At 38.4% G+C, this 16316-nt stretch overlaps 1 protein-coding gene across 3 annotated transcripts in view; it reads left to right on the top strand.

Annotated features, from left to right (window-relative positions):
• Positions 1 to 16316, top strand: part of TMEM245 (transmembrane protein 245) — an 80942-nt gene that overhangs the window by 19015 nt on the left and 45611 nt on the right. For 2 of the 3 annotated variants that reach the window (XM_037152736.2, XM_053656347.1), the window contains exons 5-7: positions 1489 to 1707; positions 4284 to 4453; positions 11955 to 12059. In XM_037152736.2, coding sequence (XP_037008631.2) covers positions 1489 to 1707; positions 4284 to 4453; positions 11955 to 12059 — 494 coding nt within the window. Of the gene's footprint in view, positions 1 to 1488; positions 1708 to 4283; positions 4454 to 7196; positions 7221 to 11954; positions 12060 to 16316 lie in introns of all 3 variants that reach the window. The other variant, XM_053656346.1, reaches the window with a different exon arrangement.

A 16316-nucleotide genomic window follows, 5' to 3' on the forward strand; every position in this document is an offset into this window, starting at 1 on the left:
TGAATCATGTTTTCAAAGTGGAAAGGGGATGATGTTTTGGTTACAGACTTATTCTTCTAAATGTCTGCTACATCCACCAACATGAAGTTTCCCAACTAGAAAGATACTGCAGAGAGCAAAGTGAAACAGATACGTAAGTAGCTTGGACTCAGGAAAGAGTGTCAGTTCTAGTAACTAACAGGTGGGCTGACTTACCATGGTGCTGGTTATATTGGTAGTAAAAATTTACTACAACTAAACATTTAATGTTAAAGTGTTAACGTTATGTTAACAAATGTTTAACATTAAGTGTGAAACATTTAATGTTAAAATGTTAAAAGGAACACTGAGGGAGTTACAATGTAGCACTCAGAGGGCTACTGTGTACTCGCTTATGGAAATTTTGAACACAGGGAAGGCATTCTTTCAATACATATTTACCAAATGCACTCTGTCAGGTACTGTTCTGTGCGCTAGGAATTCCGGGGAGGGATAATGAGGCAGACAAGCCCTTGGCTCTCCTGGAGCTGGCATTCAGCTGAAGAGAAGGTAGATGGATAAGTGGAGCCTGATCCACTGTGTAAAACTGTAAAGACTGTGGGGCAGGTCCAGGGCTGGGATGGTGAGTGATCATGTTTCTTTTTTCTTTTGGTGAGACTTTCTGAAATATGATACACTTTTGTCAATAACTTTTATTTATGGCAGACAAAATGCAAGTTTTAGGATCTAACTCATTTCCCTCATCATGGTATATATACTGGGTAATACCGCTTTTGAGAGTTACATGTTTTCTGATATATGAGTCATGTGTGCTATGTTTTGATAAAACTAGGGAATAGAAGTAATATAGCCCTGAAAATTACGGCCAGCAATCTTGTTTTATATTTCCTTGTAAAAGAAAATCAGAAACATATGTTTCAAAGCCCTGGGTTCTTGTAAGTGCTGTTGGCTCCATTTTAGATGAAATGAAAGTGAGGAGCCACATGGTCTCAGAAATATATATAAATGCATCTAATATAAGGTTATATTAAGAGATAAAGTTTTAAATATAGGAATTCTATATGTTAATGTTTGTTGCTTTAAAACCATAAAGTTTTAAAATGACTCAAACCAGAGTCATTTTCATGGACTAATTATAATTCTCAGCTATTTATTACATATTTTCTTTAGTTTTTTGTTTGAATGATGACTATATTAATAAACATATGTCATAAAAAGCTTGAACAGTATAAAGTGGAAATAAAATATTCCCTGTACCCCACCCCTCCTCCAACAGATTTAATTAATTTTCCTAAATTTAAACACTGTTGGGATTGTTACTTCATCATATATATTTCAGTGCATGTGCAGACATATATCCAGATCTTGTTTTTAACCTGGCGAAATCATATGATCAGAGTACATTTTGAAGGCTTTGAAGGGTTCAAATAGAGTAACTGAGTGACTCTGTATTACTGTTCACTGCTGAGGACTAAGATGGGGGGTGATTTGTTTTGTTTCTTTCTCCAGAAACCATGGACAGAGGAGAACCCCCTCCAGCATTGTCCTCCTCCTCCTCCTCTTCCTCCCCTTCACCCACACTGGGCAGACAGAAGCCTGAAATGGGGACGTTCCTCAGGAAGAAGAAAACGAGCGACATCTACTTCGTGGCTCTCGTTTGGGCCATCATCGCGGTCCAGCTCTGGCTGAACCTGTGGATCGTGCAGCTGCTGCCAGTGCCGATTGCAGGTAAAAGGTTTTTTCTTAACTGTGGATTTTAATACTTGGGGTAATTTTACTATTTTTTAAAATTAAATGACCATATGTTTACATTTAAATAGTAAACATTATTTTGAAACTTATCGCTTGATTCCTTCGTAATATTTTTCTTTTAAGCTCAAAAATATACTTAGCCTCTTGCAGTTTTGTGTGGCATTATACAGCCTGGTAGTGCCATGTGGAGAGTTGACTGCTCGGCCATCCCTGACTCTGTGCGGGGGGAGGTTAGCAGTCTGCATTTGGGGTTTATGATTGAATTTTGAGAGCTGCTCTTAATGAAGTGCACTTTACATTTTACATTGCATTTTTAATTAAGTAGAAGTGTGGGTTTTAAGAAATATATGCAAAATTGTGATGTTTTTGTTTGACAGAAAATTGTATATATATTATATGTTTCATATCAAAGTGGAATCATATGGCTTTTCATGAATCATTAAACTAGGCCTTTGTACCTGAATACCATGCTAATTTAAGGTCCACATCAGGGTGCCTTTCTAAAGGCAACCTTTAATGCTGGCAAGAGCAAGGAAGAGTTTCCTCTGACTCGGGTGCATTGTAGAAGAGTCTGTTACAATCTCCTGGTCATTTGGGCTTTTTTCGTATTGCAGTCACAGTCTTTGCTAAATCTATGAAGTCCTCACTTGATGCTCGGGATCCTGCTGTGTGGGTACCTCCTACATCTGATTGGTCCTGCCTCCCATGTCAGAGTTTCTCACTACTGATTTACACATGATCGGATTATTAGAAGCCTGTGTTCTATACCATGCTCTAACCTTATTGGACCTTTATCTTCTAGATCATTACTTTTCAAACTTGTTATTCTCATTAAATTGGGAAGTTAACTAAATACCATTTCTTTAAAGATTTGTTATGAACAGAACACTGCATAGTGCCTGTCCCTAGGGAACATGAAATGTAAGTGGTCCAAGTTTGTGTCTGCTTCTTACATCTTCAAGCAGAACTTCTGTTTGGCAGTTGGGGCGGGACCATTTGTAATTAAGCAAGTCACAGAGTTCACGCAGCCGTGCTTTCTGTTAGGGATGTATAGAAGTGCTTAGTGACAGTTTAAGTTGCTCTTCTGGATTGTTCCATACTTCTTTGGTTTTGCCAGATGATTTCTTTTATGCTGGGAAATTATGAGTCAGGTGCTACTGGAAACCCTTCTTCTTTAAAGTTTATTGTTAGCAAGAGTTACTTGTGTTTCAGTCACTTCATAATGCTCAGGCCATCAGGAATTTGACATGGCCCGGGACAGCAGGCTGGGAACAGGGTTGCCCCCAAAAGGTTTTCTACAGTCTGTAAATACCCTGGGCTTATTCTAGAGACTATAGGAGTTTTCCTGGGACCTCTATAGAGATTTTAAAATGCTAACGAAGGAATTGTGGAACTGGTATGTAACACTAAGCTCATGGTTCAAAATAGCAAACCATGAAACATTTAGGAACCCCTGGATTAGGGAAGTTGTAGTGGTTGGATCATTATTCAAATTTATCTTCACAGGTAAGTAGCACTTCTTTCTAGTCTCACCACTTTCTTAGTTGGCCTTTCACAGGAAATTTAAATCCTACCTGAAGGGTCACTGCCTAACTGCAGAGGGGTGCATTCACATTATGGTCTATATGGATGAAGGTGTGCAGTGCCCAGCCTCAGAGGCCATTCAGAACAGCCCTGCTTGTGCCCAGCCTGCTTGTCTACCACATACTGGTAAATGATTGAGATGTGCATCCCTGGCTGGCGTGGCTCAGTTGGTCGGGCATCGCAAATCAAAGGTCATGGGTTCAATCCCCGGTCAGGGCACATGCCTAGGTTGTCATGTGCCCCTGGCCCTCACCCCGACACCACCCGTCTCTAAACTCTCTCTCTTCCACTCTCTCTAAAAGCATGAAAAAATCTCCTTGGGTAGGGATTTAAAAAATAGATGCAGGTGTATAGAGCAACATCAAGTAGAGAAATAAGAACATAAATGAAAATGTTACCTGCAGTGGTATAAAACCATGATGCATGTGAAATACCTTTACATTCCTGATCATTAAACATTTTTAAAAAAAGGCCCTAAGTGGCAAAAGCAGCTATCTATAATAGCCAAAGAGATTAGGACATGTCAGAGGTTAGTATTCTTTACCCCGGAAGGGGCAAGGTGGGAGGGCCGTAGCATGTAGCCACTGAAATTGTCACGGTCTGAGTATCTTCTGTGTATGCAGGCTGTGAAATAACCCCGGACGGCGTCCGGGCTTCAGGCTCCACAAAGGGGGTGGTACACGTATGGGCGAGTGGAGATGGTGTGAAAAGTTGGTGGTCCCAGTACCATCAATTCAGAGTACCTTGAATTTCCTTACCTCCCCCTCTGCTTTTTAAAAATTGCTTCACAGGCCCATGCTCAATCCACTGAGCTACACCAGCCAGGGCTTTGCTTTTTAAAAATTGATTTCCATTTAAAAACGAGCTGTACTGTCTTGGAAAGGTCCCATGAAACCGAAGGACCTTTTCCCGTTACGACTTGGCAACCTCTGTTTTCTTCACGCACGCACTTCTTCTCTTCTTTGTAGTCTGCGTCCTCAAAAAGCTCGTCATCCACTTCGGAGTCGTGGACTTCCTGGAGCAGCGTGGCTGCGTGTGGTGGCGGGCCGTCGAGCACTTCCTCCGGGAGCGGCGGGAGGCTCTGGCGCCCTGGCCGGTCCTCGGGCTTGGGAAGTTCCTGTTAAAGGTCGATAGCAAGGTATTGTATCTTCAGGACTGGGGTGTTTTCATGGGGTTTGTACATTTCATCGTAGGAAACATTCCATTTAGTGTTTATACTGGAATTTTTGACAACACAATTAAAGTCTAATTCTATGATTACATTTAAAGTTTATAATTATGGTTTATATAAGCATAGAGTATATTTAGTTTAAATAATTATAAGGATCAAATGGAAATCCAGAGGGGTTAACTGACTTGTAAAAATTATAGAGCCGGGTAGTGGCTCAGCTCAGTAAATATTTTTGGAATAATTCCCGTATCTCATGTGGTGCTAAGTCCTAGGGAAGAGCAGATGAATCATAGAAACCTGGATGCAGAAGTTCTGCTGAGGGAGAGAGAGAGCAGTCCGTTAAAATTTGGATGCCGTTGTTAGATTCAGAGGCTTAGCCTGGGCTCTGAATCCAACTCTGGTTTCAGGTCCCAGTTCAGCTGCCTGTTAGCTGTGCGACGTTGGATGAATTTCTTAATCTGTCCGTGCCTTTGTTTCCTTATTAGCACAGTGAGTGTAAAGCACGCACCTCATCGATTGCTTTGTGAGTGTTAAATGAGTCAATACGTACACGATTCCCAGGTCAGGGCCTGGCACACAATGAACTCTGTACAAGTACTAGCTGTTACAATTTGTGGAGGAAAAGTAAGGGGTTGGCCAAAAAGTCCATTTAGTTTTTACTGTAAAATAAGACATTTTTCATTTTCACCAACAACTTCATTGATTTAGATAGTTGGAGTATGTTGGCTATCTCCCATGTGGTATAACATTGATTCTTCCCAATTAATGTCTCGATTTGATCGCTATCAACTTCAGCTGGTCTTCCCGACCACGGAGCGTCGTCCAACGAGAATCCCAGCACGAAACTTCGCAAACCACTTTGACACGTTCGTTCAGTCACAGCACCTTCTCCATACACTGTACAAATCTTTATTTTGCATTTCGGTTATGTTTTTTTCTTTCTTGAAATACTAAAGCATAATATGCCAAAAATGTTTTGTATTTTTTTCCATCTTCAAGGTTAAAATGGCTACACAAAAATTCACCAATTTTGATGATTTTTTAAAAATTCACACTGATGTGACAGCAGTCATAATACAATCTAACAAAATTGTTTTGAATGAAGATAAAAGCAACTAAATGCTATAGAGCCATTTCGGGGGAACTGAAGGAACTCTCTGGCCAACCCAATATGGAATAATTCCATACAGTGGTAGTACTGAGGAAAAACTGACTCACCATTGGTGAGGCAGGGGGAGAGGGGTGGATTTGGAGAGGGGGTGATGACGCCAGGGCAAATTCTGAAGCGCAAGTGGGAGTTTATTGTGTGGATAGAGCAGTGCAAAGGCACAGAGACTTCCACAGCGTGGATGCTGAGGGATGGCCGAGACGCCGGTCACAGCTGGGGTGTACGAAACGGTGGTCCCTGGGAGGCCAGCCTGGAGGGGCAGGTGTGGCTGGATCAGGAGGGTCTTTCTGTGTGCCACGCTGTGCGAGCTGGACTTCATCACAGCGGCTAGTCAGTTTCCTTTAACAGGTCTGATCGTGACTTAGGTTGGGAAATCCTGGTAGGTGAAACCAGTGTAGATGAGAATAGTACTGGGGTGCACATGGAGGGGAGGTGGTCAGTCTTTCAAATGTGTAATAAAATATCCCGGGTCAAAGGAGAAGCAAGGGATGCCTTTTCTTACGTATTGCCTGTCTTCCAGAGACTTTGCCAGTTTTATAATTCCCACCAGTGCAACACGTGGAATACCTATTTCCTTGAGTCCTTCCCAAGGAATCATAGTAACAAAAAGGCCTTTTCAGTTTTATAAAAAGTATCTCCGTGTTGTTTTTAATCTAAATTTTTTAAAAATAAAAATTAGGCTGATTATCCTTATATATTCTTATAGGCTAAGCATATTTTTCTTTTGTAATTTGCCTATTTGTATTTTCACTAATTTTTAAACTTTTTTTAAATAAGAAGGAATCTAAGATTTTGCATAAACTTCAACATATTTACCACATCTCCCTGGTCTTGAGATGAAGTTTTATCTTACTAGACCAGATTTAGCAGTTCAAACTGTTTAAAGAATGTAACTCTTATTTTCAGTTAATGTCTTTGTCTTTCCGCTGTAGTAACTTGCTTTTTTTGTAGAAAACTGTGTGTGTTTAAAAATTGGGGTGGAAGGAAATACACCAAATACAAACGGAGTCTTAGATATGCCTGCATTTCGGTGAGGTGTCCTTTGTTCCAGAGGAGCACCGAAATGTTTTACTTTGAATAACTAATACTGTAACTGTATTAGTTATAAAGCTGCAGCTACAAAGTTCGATGAAAATGTAACACAGGAGCACAGACTGGTTTATACAAGGACTAAAGATCCTTTTGGTGCATGATATGTGAAAGGATCTTAATAATTACTCTAATATTTGGAATTTGGTGTGGCTATTGAAGGGGTACAGACTTTCAGCTTACTTTATGTGTTTTTAATTGTTGAGTTGCCAGCAAAGCTTGGGGTTATCTTCATTGTAATCATTGTATATCTTACAGGAATACTACATTCACGCGATTTTGTAATTTTGTTAATGCATTACAGTTTTTTCCTAGTTTTTCTTTTGTCTGGGATAATTTCCTCCTCATGCTGTCGGTGACTTTCTTTTCTTTCTTCTCATACTGTTATTGCATTCTCTAATGATATTCCACTGTTCTTATCTTCTCTTCCTCACCTTACCCCCCATCCTCAAGCTCTGGCACTGGCTAAATAAGAAGGTAAATGAACACATGGATGTTGGTTTTTACTGTTCAGTTCTGTAACTTCTCCTCGTATCTTCATTCTCACTCTGTTTCTGTCCGTATCACAACTAAGTTTTTGTTTTTAAAGTCCTAATTGTAAGCTATGGAAGGTCATGAAGCATTGGTACTATCACAGTACAATTTTCTGAAATCCCAAAGCTGTTTTATTCAGGATAGTGGTGGTCTCTCCTTCCTGGAGTGTGTGTAAGAAGTTCTGTCTCGTGGTCCTTTGTGTACTGTGGTTCGCACGCCTTTTCAGCTCTGGAAGGTCAGTCCGACCCTGTTGCCCCCTTAGAAATGTGCAAGCACATTGGCAGTCCTTCCTGAGACTGGGCGAGAGGACTCGTCACTGCTGACTTTCCTGTACGTGATGCAATTCCCTGGGCGGGTGATTTTGTGTATTGTCTTTTTTTTTTTTATAACTAATATTCCAAAATTTTATTTCTAACTTACAAAAGATGGTAGTCTTGATCTGTGACATCTAACTTCCTGTGTTTCCCAAGATATAGGTTGCATCTGTGGTAAATGATTCCCAGGATTGGCTTGGAATTTTAAAGGTACATTTTTAGTAACTTCCGTACTGGCTAATCCAGACATAGTTGAAGTGATACACCTCTAACATAGCTGAGTATAGTAGTTCTAGATTTAATTTCATTCAATCCCTAGGACAGATGGCAAGAGGTAACATCACTTACATGCATTGTGGTTAAATGCAGTAAGACTCCAAAAGTTTTCTGTGGACATCTGATCACAGGCTTTAAGAAAAGACATGGAAATAGATCAGAATGACACTTTTATGTGTAGAGATTAGGATTTCATTCTGTTGTAACAGGGAAGGGGAGACTTGATAATGCCTAAAGGATTAAACTTTGGGTTGAAAATAAACAGGGTGTGAGCTGTGAGTAGACACACACCACCACCACACACACATACACACAAACACGCGCACACATGGATGGTTTGTACACCTTTGTTTCCTACAAACTGGTCTAAGTAATTTAGTTTAATCCTTGGCAGGTGGTAGTGCTGCAGACATGTCACATTTTCTTATTCTGATCAAAGTAGGTAGTTTAATGTTTTTTGTTAATTTGTGTATATATATGTTGAAATAAAATTGTCCTCAAGAGATGATAGAAAGGAGGGCTAAAGTCATTAGGTTTAGTTTGATTTAAAGCGAAATGAGTTAGATTACCTGATTTATGAGCCTAATTCACAGCTGATGAGTGAGTGAGCTTTACAAGATTCCTAAGAGACCAAGTAGCTTTTTTCTTTTCCTCGCTGATTCCAGGTAGCGTAGGTAAATCACCGATGGTGAGGCCGAGTGACTGCTTGGAGTTCTGAGAGAATGTGCTCTAGAAGAGCACGTAAGTGGGCTGGAGATTATTTTTTAAATTAAAAAAAAAATTTCACCCTAGAACATTCCCATTGATCTTAGAGAAGGAGAAACATCAGCGTGAGAGAAACATTGCTCGGTTGCCTCTCCCTCCCAGCACGTACCCCATCGGGGGATGAACCTGAAGCCCAGGCGTGTGCCCTGGCTGGGGATCAAACCTGCGGTTCTTTAGTCTGTGGGACACGCTCCAACCATTTGAGCCACCTGGTAAGAGCGAACTGAAGATTATTTTATTACTTCCAAAGTCAGAAAATAGCAGTGTTCCAAGTTCAAGTAGAGTGAATTAGGAAACAGAGAAGAAGTGAGGGTGAGAGACAACATATCTTACGGTTAATTAAATTGCAGCCCACTTCCAAGGCTTGATTATTTCTTCGTGTTGACTGTATGTACTGAGACTCACCTAGATCTAGTTAAAAAACAAAGCAAAATGAAATCCTGCATTCACAGTAGAACAGAAGGCTGAGTAGCGGCACGACACTTTGTAGATAGCTTGATAAATAAGACCAGGAGTTTAGAAATTTGAGTGTCTTGATACAACTATGGATATCAGCACCTCTAAATTTTTACACTTAAAACACTCAGAATGTCATTTGAAAATTTCTCCTCTTCCCCTTTTAGAAAATAAAGTTCAAAAACCAAAATAATTCTCACAGCGTGGAAGACGGGGGAAATGTCTAGGCAGTGCAGTTTCCACCGGCAAGGCTGCGGTGACCGGGGTGTGGCTTCCTTGACCAGAGCAGAGCGCGGGCAGGGGCAGCTGGGGCAGGGGCAGAGCCTCTGGTGTCCCTCGGGGTCCCCTCCCCCACCCCCTGCCCCTTCCCCACTGAGTGCGCTTTCACGTGTGTGTTTCTCTTTCTGTGTCTGAGTTTGTTTCCTGAGTTTTGTTCCATTCACTCTTTCAGGGAGTTCTTTCCTCCAAAAAAGTTTTCTATTCATTTTGGTTTTTCTCCTCTTCTGGTCCTTAGTTCTATACACCAACTCCCTCCTCCCCACATTTTTTTCTTCTCTTTTCTTGACCTTCTCTGTCTCCCTTTATTCTTTAACAAGCCTTTACCTGTCTTTCTGCTCCTCTGTCTCTTTTGCAGTCTCTCTTTTTGTCTGTTTTTTTTCCCCATCTAATGTTAGCCAGCCATAATGTGAATAGAAACCCCTTTAACTTTTCACTGTATGTATTGAGCATCCTAAATGATTTTGTTTATTTTAAATTTTGAGTGAAATATCTAACCCTTACTATTATCCCTTGAATATAAATTTTTATTTAGGTGGCTCTTAGTGTGGATTTTTTTTATAACCCTTTGTTACATGGTTTATGATAAGAAAATTCTACCCTTGTTGAAAAACGTAACATTTGATTTTGTAATGTTGGTGTACATGTTTGTGAATATTCTTTGTTTTATATGTTAAAAATACCCAGACATAAATTTAGATATTTATACTTTGTAAATAGAACATCATTTATGTTAAAAAATACATTTTAGGATATGACTTTTCTTTAAAAAAATGGAGGCTCCCAAGCTATTTTTAGAAATTGTAATTTGTGAATACAAATCTGGTCTTAATTCTGAAATTATTTTATTTATGCTGGCCTATTTAGATATGTGTTAACTGAGCTTTTACCGTGTGCTGTCCACTGAGATTTTGGAGAACAAATTGGAAAACTACAGCACTAGAGTTTTCTTCAGGAAGTTGTCTCAAGAATGAAATGTAGAATTGGTTTCGGATTGTGAAACTTTCCAGTTTCATTGATTTTACAACTTATATTCAAAACATGATGTCTGACCTTCCATATCTTAGAAACCTGTTATTTTTTTAAAATCTCTGCATTGTCTTCAATGCTTTGGTAGCATGCACTGAAAATTAACTTTTCTGTTTGAAGCTCTAATGGTCAGGATAGAGGATGAACTTTTTATCTTTGAGTTCACAATGGCATCGATTTCTTGGTGACAGTTTCCTTTACGAAAGATAAAGGGGATGCAGGCTTTTAAGCCTTGAGTGCAAAATAAATGTTTTAGAAGTCATATTCCCCCCGCCTCCGCCCGCCCTTAACCACCATTCTTTGCTTTTGGATGCTTAACTCACTGTTTGGAGAGCATATTTCAGATTTAAGTTAAGAATAACTTCTTCAGCAGTACTGTAGCTCATGTTGGGGTTGAGGGGTGCAATGTGGTGTTTCAGCAGTCATAAGTCTAATTGATTGCATTTTCAAACTGTTAGATAATAGCTTTGCATGGAAGGAATTCTACAGCTCTATCAGAATGGTATATTCTGAAAATAAACTTTTTATGTGTAGGATTATTTGTGATTGTGAAACGTAAGAGAAGTTATACTCAAAACAGACTGTCAGATAGCACTTTCGGCCCTGACTGGTGTGGCTCAGTCAGCTGGGCATCGTCCTGCAGGGTGGAAGGTCACCAGTTCGCATGTGCCTGGGGTGCGGGTTTGCCCCCTGTGTGTGAGAGGCACCCATTCAGTGTGTCTCACATCGATGTTTCCCTCCCTTTCCTTTTCTCTAAAAATAAATAAAATCTTTTTTAAAATTTAGGGAGAACATAATTTTATTGATTATTTTTCATTTTCAGTCAATTATACTTTTTCATAAAGCTGATGTTTAAAAAATAATAGAAAATTTCAGTAGAATATTGTATTTTTGGAAGTATTTTATTATAGATTATTTTAAATATTAAAAGCTGTAACATTAATTATATAATTGAAGTACATTTTGTATTCCTCCCTGATTTTTTCCCACCCAGAGGAACTATTATTCAGAAAATGGTATTTATCATGATCGTAAAATTAACTTTTTATTTTTACTGTTTTTGTAACCCCAACGTCATCAAAGAAAAAACATTGAAAGTAATTCCTATTTTAATTTGCTCCTATTATATCTACATATAATACCTGTTTTATAAAAGACATACTTTTTCTAAAGTCATCTATATTTGCTCATTGACAGAAAAATTTCAGAAAACTTGAAGTTGGCTAATGCTCATTTTTTTATTTAGAATATTTACCAGATTGTAAATTATTATTTGAAATGTGAATATACCACAGTATGAGAATTCAAACATAAAGGTTATGTTCAAATTGACTGCTTTTTCTTAGATACAACAGTAATAAACTCTTTATGTAACGGCAGTAATTAATACTGTTTGTTAATTTTTTAAAGTTGCTTACAGCTTTCACTGCTTTAGTCACTATTCCATAGTCTGCTCTGCAGTGCTGAATATCCTGTTTTGTCTTCATTGTATTTGAATGCATGTGTGTTTTTATTAAGTTGTACTTTAACCTAAGTAATTTTCTTTTTCATTTCTGTGCAGATGATCATCTGGTTGGAGAAGATGTTAGACAAAATAATTAGCATTTTCATCATATTTTTGTTAGTGATAGGAACTCTTCTTTTAGCCCTGCTCCTGACTGCAAAGGTAGAGTACAGTAATTCCTGTTACCATTAATCAATTCTTAATTGCTAGATTTGTATGGATAAGCAGCTGGTAGAAACAGTATGGAAAATGTTAACTTTGCTTGTGAATATGTATAGCAGCTAAAACACTTGTAATTTCTGTATACTGGTTTTGCCATGAATTTGCCTAGCATACTTGTACATGCATTTTTATTTTATCATCATCATATGCCTCAGAGGTAAATACAGATGACAACATTGAGATACAGAGGAATAAGCAGCTTCTTCTGTGAACAAGAAACTATGATCTGGTATAAACAGCTCGTGATCTAGTTATTGCCCTGTTTACCAGATCAGAATTTTTTGACCAACTCCTTCCCTTCTTGTCTCATTGGTCCTTTTGCCGACACACCATTGGATCTTTCTTTCTCGCTCTCTGGGTCCTTCCAGCTTGCATTTCCTCTTCCCCTTCTTTGTTCAGACTGCTGTAACAGAACACTATAGACTAGGCGGCTTGAACAACAGTGACTTCTCACAGTTCTGGAGGCAGAAGCCCCAGGTCGGGTTCCAGCATCGTGAAGTTCTTGGTGAGGGCCCCGTCCTGGTTTACAGATGGCTGTCTTCTCTTTGTGTTCTTATATAGTGGAGAGGAAGGTCCTCTCTCTCTCCTGTGCTCTTACAAGGGCACTAACCTCATTCGTGAAAGCTCCACCCTCATGACCTAATTACTTCTCAGAGGCCCGACCTCTTAATCATTGCATTAGAGGTTAGGATCTCAGTGTATGACTTTGGAGCAATACAATCATTCAATTCATAAACTCATCAGAGAAAATAATTCTTCCAAGTGCAGCTAAAAGTTTCTTTCCAGTGATAACTCACTGGCTTTTGTTTTTCTGATTTCTACAGTATATTTTAACCTTTAGTTTATCTGACTTCACTGAACTCCACAATGCAGATTTCGATATGCTGTGTTCAAAGAACCATGAAGCTTACATGAATCATGGATATGAAAAATGTTTATATAGTACTATAGAGATACAGTAGTAACTTACTGACACATACCCTAATATGCAGCCATTTGTTAAAGGATTGTATTGGGTTTTGCTATATGACATCTCCACTTGGATGTCCTGTTCTTCTCAGTCTCGGTGTGCCCTCATTCTTACTTTTTGCTGCTATAAACCTGCTCTCCTGTTACTTCTGTTTCTATCTGTATATAGTTCCTATCTTTTCTTTGGGTATTAATTATATATAGTACAGTCACTTATATGGACTGTATAGACTTGTTTAGAGACCTTTGTTTTCGTCATATTTCACCTAAACCTGTCACTGTACAATCTTCCATTCTTGATCTTAGAGAAACCTTTTCACCACTGTGGTCTTTTGTTTTCCTTTCTTTCTCTCTCCTGTTTGTCTTCTATTCCACTTTTTCTTCTTTACTGCTTTTCATAGGGTCGTCTTGCCTACCCATCTCACTTATTTCATCTTTCAAGTTTTTTTTTCTTTGCTCATTCTATTCAATGAGCTTTTGCTTCCTTGGACTTTGATAACATATATTACTACACTGTCTTTGTCTTCTAGGACTCAGGGCAGCTGAGCTTTTGAAGGAAACTTCCCAGTTATCTCATTTATTCTCCTAGCCAATAAAGGGATTATTCTGTAAAACACCATTCACATAGATACACCATGACAGTATCTGTGTGAATGTCTAGTAGACAGCTCAAATGCAGCAAGTCAGAACAGAATTTCAGACCTCCCCTTGCCTGTCTGTTCTTACAGTCTTCCCATTTTGGTAAACAGCAGTTCCATCCTGCTTGCTCAGGTGAAAAGCCTCGGGGTCATCCTTGACTACTTTCTTTCATTTGTATCCACATCCAGTTTGTTAGAGGGTCCTTTTATTATCTTCCTAATAAACTGTAAGGTAATAGCAGAGTGAGGATATCAGGTAATTGCTCTCCACAGAAAGCAAGAATAAAGTATTAAAAAATGTTAAAACACCATATCAAGGCATTGGAAAATGATCAGTTAGCCACCTTGAGGAGTATCTGCTCATAAACAACACTATTGCACGTGATAAAAACAGGTAGTTTGTGGCTTTCTTGCTTGGAGTTACTCTTATCCTTCCTCACTTAGGCAGCAAGAACTTGCAACTTTCCCTGTGGGAGGTGATGGTTTGGGGCTGACAACAGAGCAGCTCCAAATTAAAGTGGGAGATTGTGGACGCAGGAAAGCCATACAAGTGCTGAAATTTAATAAACGACACATCTTAGACTGATCGCTAAACTGTGCATGTGTATGGGAGCCCTCTGCATGCTGAAGCCTGGGGAGCTTTGCAGATTTGTGCCTTTGGTTGCATTTCTCCTTTCACACTTCTCAAGTTGCAGAGAGAAAGCTTTCTTATGTGAAGTGTCTGGGCATAGTGTTTGCCAGAATTGTTTGCTGACTGCTGAGCTATGCAGGTCCAGGGAAAATCCTTAGGGATTAGGCTTTAAAATAAGTGTGTAAGTGAATGAATAAAAAGCACTGAGCAGAGACATCAGTGGCAGGGATGATCGAAATTTTTGTATTTTGGGGTGGTTTTTTGGTTTGAGTATGGGTAAGTTAGCTATTTACTGAAACAAAATAACACAGCTCTCAGAAGAACAAAACAATCCAGAGTTGCTACAAATGTTTCTATGTCCAGTTTTTAACCAAGAATTACTAGACAGACAAAGAAGCAGGAGAATGTGACTGATACTCAGGGGCAAAAAAAAAAAATCAAAGAAATGGACACTTAAGTGGCCCAGATGTTGGATTTAGCAGACAAAGGCTTCAAAGCATCTATTGTAAATATATTCAAAGAATTAAAAGTATGCTAAGAGCAAACATATGTGGACTCTCAACAGAGAAATGGACACTAAACACAGAACCAAACAGAAATCTTAGGGCCGCAAAGAACAATAACAAGGGAGAAGTTAACTAGATAGGTACACCAGTAGATTTGAAATGAAGGGAAAAAAAAAATCAGTGACCTTGAAGAAAGATCAATACAGAGTATCCAATCTGAAGAACATGGATTCCTAGAAATACTTTACTGGAAGCAAGTTAGTATTAGCTTGAAAAAGATCATGATAAATTAACAATGGTAGGTGTGATAAGTTTAAAATAAATCACAACTACTAAATAACCCAAGTATTAGGGCCACTAAAAGGCTATACAAATAATTGCTTAACACAAAGGAAGTCTGTAAAAGAGGAGCCATAGAAATGAGGTAGTTAGCAAATAGCAAAATAGCAGACCTAAGTCCAGTCATCTCAGTACTTATATTAAATGTGAGGCAACTGAACAATTGAAAGGTACAGATTTTTCAGATGATATAAAAAAGCAGTTTCCAACTGAATGACGTCTTAGATACATTTTAAATTCAAAGATATTAAAAGATTTGGTAGTAAAAGGATTAAAAATGACATACCACTTGAACTATAAACATAGGATATGTGGTGTAATTATATTAATATCAGACAACATAATTAAAAGAAATGTTACTAGAGACAAAAGACTTTTATAATAATGAGCTAATACTGCAGTAGGAAACAATAATTATGCATATGTATATTCTAACAATGGAGCTCTAAAATACATGGAGCAAAATATTCAGAATTAGAAGGAGAAATAGACAATCAAATATTATAGTTAGAGATTGAATAATAATCTTGCAATAATTGGGAGAATAAATAGATTGAAAATTAATGAGGTTATAAAAGTCTTGAAAACACTGTCAGTCAATTTGATCTAATTGACAGTAGCAGAATCATGTTCTTTTCAATTACATATGAAATACTTGTGAGGATAAACCGTATGCTCAACACGTTTAATAAATTTATACAAAGTAAAATCCTACAGAGCCTGTCCCCTGACATTGGCCTGGGTTTATTTTTTTATCTCCCTCATTTTGCTGATTATTGGGCAAGGCAAATTTGGAACAGTTTCAGCTGGCTTTTTTTTTTTGACTCAGAAACCTTAGTTGCTTATATTTGCTTGGGTATCTCACATTGCGTTATAATTCTTTAGGCTCATGTAATGTTGATACTGCTTACATATACATATATAAGCTAAATATTATTGTGTATATATATTTACATATTTTTGCTTAAGTAAATTGTTGAGTTTCTTGAAGGCGCATTATGTACATTTCTTTCCCGTAGTGTGCATCACAGGGTATTATGTACAGCAGCTGCTGAGTGCAGGTTCCTAAATAGTTTGTAACTAAGATGCGTGGGTATCTGACTCTGAAATGTTG

This window comes from Artibeus jamaicensis, unplaced genomic scaffold (assembly GCF_021234435.1).
Source record: "Artibeus jamaicensis isolate MK-2021 breed Jamaican fruit bat unplaced genomic scaffold, CSHL_Jam_final scaffold_1964, whole genome shotgun sequence".
NCBI lineage: Eukaryota > Metazoa > Chordata > Mammalia > Chiroptera > Phyllostomidae > Artibeus > Artibeus jamaicensis.